General features: G+C 43.5%; 1 protein-coding gene across 4 annotated transcripts; it reads left to right on the forward strand.

Moving 5' to 3' along the window:
• The first annotated feature begins 1,370 nt into the window (after positions 1 to 1,370).
• Positions 1,371 to 4,211, forward strand: LOC124683372 (protein MEI2-like 3). 4 transcript variants are annotated; one of them, XM_047217896.1, is made up of 5 exons: positions 1,371 to 1,967; positions 2,100 to 2,222; positions 2,633 to 2,678; positions 2,872 to 2,950; positions 3,604 to 4,211. In XM_047217896.1, exons 2-5 carry the CDS (start codon positions 2,201 to 2,203, stop codon positions 3,919 to 3,921), a joined length of 465 nt encoding a protein of 154 aa, XP_047073852.1. In that variant the 5' UTR covers positions 1,371 to 1,967; positions 2,100 to 2,200; the 3' UTR covers positions 3,922 to 4,211. The 4 variants fall into 4 exon arrangements, 1 of the variants encoding a protein (XP_047073852.1); XR_006996664.1 differs by lacking the exon at positions 2,100 to 2,222 and having other exon boundaries at positions 2,633 to 2,756; positions 2,840 to 2,950; XR_006996665.1 differs by lacking the exon at positions 2,100 to 2,222 and having other exon boundaries at positions 2,633 to 2,950.
• The last annotated feature ends 225 nt before the right edge of the window (positions 4,212 to 4,436 follow it).

Genomic DNA, 4,436 nt, shown 5'->3' on the forward strand with positions numbered 1-4,436 from the left:
GGAGGTCTCATATGAGGGTCATAATACCATTTTTGGAGACTATCCAACAATGCTATTGGACACAAAGTATAAAATGCAATCTCTGTTGTTCTACTTATTTGACCCACTTCCGGTGAGACTGGTCAGCTGCCCGGGCTCCACCATTGGAACCTAATTTAATTTTGCTATTGCATGCGACTGTTCCAGCTTTAGATTTTGTGGGCCTTGTGCTGCTCAATCATTGGCTCTGCCACTATTTACTCAGTCCAAAGCGATACGAACTAAGTTTTCATTAAAAATTTATACTAAGCACTTTTACGTCTTTAGAAATCGTTGTCCCTAATTCTTAAATAATATTTAAACTGATGTAACATTTAGCATACAATTTTGATTGACCATGATTTTCTGAAGTACTCAACATGAACAACATAACTATGTTGATGGTGGTAAACTGGTAACTATAAGTTAATCCTTATACAACTACTATTTCTATCATTAAAAATTTACAAATTCGAAAGTAGAAATATACGTTGACATGGAATTGGTGTATTTTTTATTAAGTTAACAATGAGACGTCTTTAAGTAAACTATGTCTAAATCTGGACTAAACACAAAAACATGGCAAACTCACACCTACCAAAGAATAGTTTGTAACACTTGAAAGTATTAGAGTTTGTGTCTATATGTGACTTTGAATCTCTTAATCTATAAATATCTTGATAGAAATTTCTACTCCATGAGTTTAACATCTTACTCAAGGTTGGCAAAAAATAGTACTCCCTCTGTTCCATTCTATAGTGCCTATAGTTTTTTGGCACGGAAATTAGCGCAAGAGTATTTTTTACACAAGATCCCTAGCTGAACGATTTGAGATCAACGTAAAATTTAGGAAATCCATATCTTCCTAACTTACCATAACAAATTTGGGAGTTGAACGATTTGGGAGCTGAACGATTTGGAAGCTGAACGGGAGGGGGTAATTGAAAAAAAGCTAAGCTACAACCTTATATTCTGAAACAAATGTCAAAAATCTATAGGCACTATAAAAAGGAACGGAGGGAGTATAGTTTAGCTTACCTTTAGGGTTCTTTTGTGGTACCCTCAAATAAATAACAGCCCTTCATTTTCGTCCATCCAAAGGCCCAGAAAAATTCATACTCCTCTCTAAAACGTGGGAGGTATGTATCATACCTGGGCAAAATTTTGCAGCAAATAGAGAAAAGGCCTAGCCGGGCCACGGCTTACTAGACGAACACGGCCCAATAGACAGCCCAGGCCCATGTGAAAAACGTTAGTTGGTGGGGAAACCGGGAAAGGGAGGACGGTCATAACCCTAGCTCCACCGGGAATTCGCTGGGTGGGTGCCGCCGCCGCTCCACAACTCCGGCGACGCCGCCGCCTTGCTTGCTACCACTGGCGTCTACGCCGAGATCTCCACCTACATTCCCTCCGCCGCCCTCTAAACAGCCTGTCCCGGCCGCGGCACCCTTGGACTCGCCACCGAAGATCGACGGCGCCGTCCTCTTCGCTTGCGAAGAAGGCCGAGGTCTTCACGGTGGTCGGGGAGAGGTGCCTGGCTTTCATCTCCTCGCGAAGCCCGTGCCGGCTCGGCGGTGGCGCACGATAATGGAGGTGGCCGATGCTGGTAGGCGAAATGAAAGGCGTCGCCGGCGCGTGATTCGGTGGTCCAGGACATCGGCGGCGCTTGAGCTTCTCCGGCGTCGGTCCTTCCCGGTGTTCCTGGTCGACGGCGAGCTGGACAGGACCTCGTTGCACTGCCGCTGCAGCTGCGTGCGACAGGACAGGTTTGGCGTGCAATTTTCGTCGCCTAGGGTTCAGTGGCGAGATGCCCACGTCGCCCAGGTGGCTGGCGCTCACACAGGGTGCCGGGAGGGTGTCCCTGGGCTCTCAGCGGCAGCCTGGTAGCCAGCACTGGGTCACTGAGCGAGTGCTAGCTCTCTGAAGAAGACATCAACAGGCTCCTTAAGGTTTGTGCTACCACTTTCTGAAATGAGTAGTGAAATTGCAGTATAGAATATTGGTACCTTTTTACTACACCTTTTTGTCATTATTGGTTGAAGAACAATTATCTTGATGCATTGAAATTTACAATTGCATAGAATACATGGCCATTAGATAAGAGCCAATTTCTATTGATGAAGCACAAAGATTGTTGCAAGGAGGGTCCACCCTGCATCAAAAGAATAAGTCCCTGGATGACATGAATGAATGCAAAGACAAAGGTTACGACTGAACCTCTAGCAAAATTTATGTAATAATTGATTAAGCTTCGCTCTAACTGAACTTGTCCACTATCTAGTGAAATCTGCTTGCATGTCATGTTACTTTTGCAATTGCATGGGGTCCAGAGTCTTAAGGCATCATGGCGCAAATAAGCTTAGAAATAAATCTCCGCAGTCAACAAAAGCCTCAAACGAAATAATTAGAGAAAAGAAAATGGACTGTGACTTAGTATGGTAGACTAATATAGATACTTGGCAGGACTGACATGAAAGATATCGTTTTAGGCTCTAGTGGGAACATGTCATTACTTTTCCACCAGTTGCATTAATACGTTTGTCTACAAATTTCTATGTTCACTGTCCTCTAATGTTCCAATTAGTTGATGTAGTAACCTTGGCTTGGGCTGCAGGTCCAGATGCCTCTTCGCCTACTTACCCTGATGTCCCTACATCCCAGTGAGGACGGGGCGCGTCGGGCTGCTCCCTGGCCGAGAGTGGTGCCCGTTCTGTCGTAGCGCCATACATCATTATTGGGTTAGATTAAGCTGAATTACTTGGCGCATCCTCTAGTTCATTAAAATATTGTTCTTAGTTGAATGTGTTATCTGAAATGGTAGTGTTGGGGAAACTACAATTGTCGGCGGCACGTGTTTGGGTCATCACCGGCGCGCCGCCTTCTCCTCGTCTGTCTTCTGTACATCCATGTTCTCGTTTGCGTGCTACTCCATGTAAGTGACTTCGTGATACCAGTTTTCCATTACCACACAAATCATATGCATGAACAAGCTTGTCATCGTGGATCCAAATGGCATAATTGCACTAGTTTTAGAGTTCCATGCCTCCCAAAGTTTCCTATTGGTTTTATATGTTGGGTTACTTGACAATTTGAGATCAAGGATGACATAGGATTAGACAGCAAGTTAGACTGACACTTTGCCCCCAAAACAATTGATTACGTTTTGGAGGAATGAGTTTAGATTGCCTATGTGCAACTATGTGTCTGCAATTGTGGGTCTGTGCGTGTGACTATATATGTGGGGCTTGATGGCCTCTGGTCTTGATCAGTTCAGCTGCATCTAGTACACTGTTCTTCACTATAGAATTTCCTTGAATAATATACTTTGCTTATTGTGACTGTCAATTTCTGGAGGCAGCTATTTTTACCTTCTGCCTCCAGTTTATTTATTTTTCAAGATGTAACAATACCCGTTTAAAGGGCATTAGTATATTTACTTCCATTGAACGTGGCGGTTTTCTTCGGTAGTTAGTCTACTTACTATTTACACATTATCACTTATTAGACTTTAGGAGATTTTATATGGTCAACGCAACTTTGAGTTTCTTTTTGAAGTAGTAATTTTTTTCATCTACTTGTGTGCAGGGTGATCAATCTTCTCGCTCTGCCAAGCCTCCACAAGAGCCACCAAACAATATCCTCTTCATCCAGAACAGTGCTGACCAGACATCGAGCATGATGGTGGAGGTCCTGTTCCAGCAGTACCCTGGTTTCCGGGAGGTTTGGATGATCGAGGCCAGGCCAGGCATTGCTTTGGTGGAGTCCGATGACGAGAACCAGTCCATGGTTGCGATGCAAGCCCTCCAGGGTTTCTGGATGAGCCGGAGAACCCAATCACTATATCGTACGCCAAAAAATAATGATGATCCATGGGATCCCCAAACCGTCCGAAGAAACCTGTAGCCATAAGATTTTCCCACCCTATGATTTACACTATAGTGGTGATCTAACTGACTTGTAAAGAAATACATGGTGTTTAGTCTCTTGCAACAGTTGAGACGTAATCATAGCATTTGTCTGAAATTATGGAAGTACTCATGATTAGCATACACAAGTTAGATTTGGACAAGGAAATGTGTCACTGGTTAAAGATGCTCCTTTCTCTACACTCTCGCAGCCCTGATACTTTATACCCAGTAGCCCATGAAGCAAAGTGGCTTGAAACGTGTTCACAGTCTATGATCCATTTCTAATCATAGAACATCATTATGAACTTTTGCAAAAGCAGGTTATAATACTACACCAGTTGCACCCCTCAAGAATGACGTATCTGAATATGTCAAGGTCTCCGTACTCGCAAGCACCACCTTCAGAGTTTCAGACAAACGTTGCATCAGATAAAAACCCTTTCTTGTTTCTAGGTAACAGAGTACATAGAAGAATTGACACTGAACACATAATGTAAGACATTACATGTG

This window comes from Lolium rigidum, chromosome 1, assembly GCF_022539505.1.
Source record: "Lolium rigidum isolate FL_2022 chromosome 1, APGP_CSIRO_Lrig_0.1, whole genome shotgun sequence".
Classification (NCBI taxonomy): Eukaryota; Viridiplantae; Streptophyta; class Magnoliopsida; order Poales; family Poaceae; genus Lolium; species Lolium rigidum.

Bases quoted from the DNA above. Each gene is read 5' to 3' on its own strand.
- LOC124683372 (XM_047217896.1), top strand. From the start codon at position 2,201: ATGAATGAATGCAAAGACAAAG. The intron at 2,223-2,632 runs GTTACGACTGAA...CTTGGGCTGCAG, and splicing joins GAATGAATGCAAAGACAAAG to GTCCAGATGCCTCTTCGCCT. The intron at 2,679-2,871 runs GTGAGGACGGGG...TCGGCGGCACGT, and splicing joins CCTGATGTCCCTACATCCCA to GTTTGGGTCATCACCGGCGC.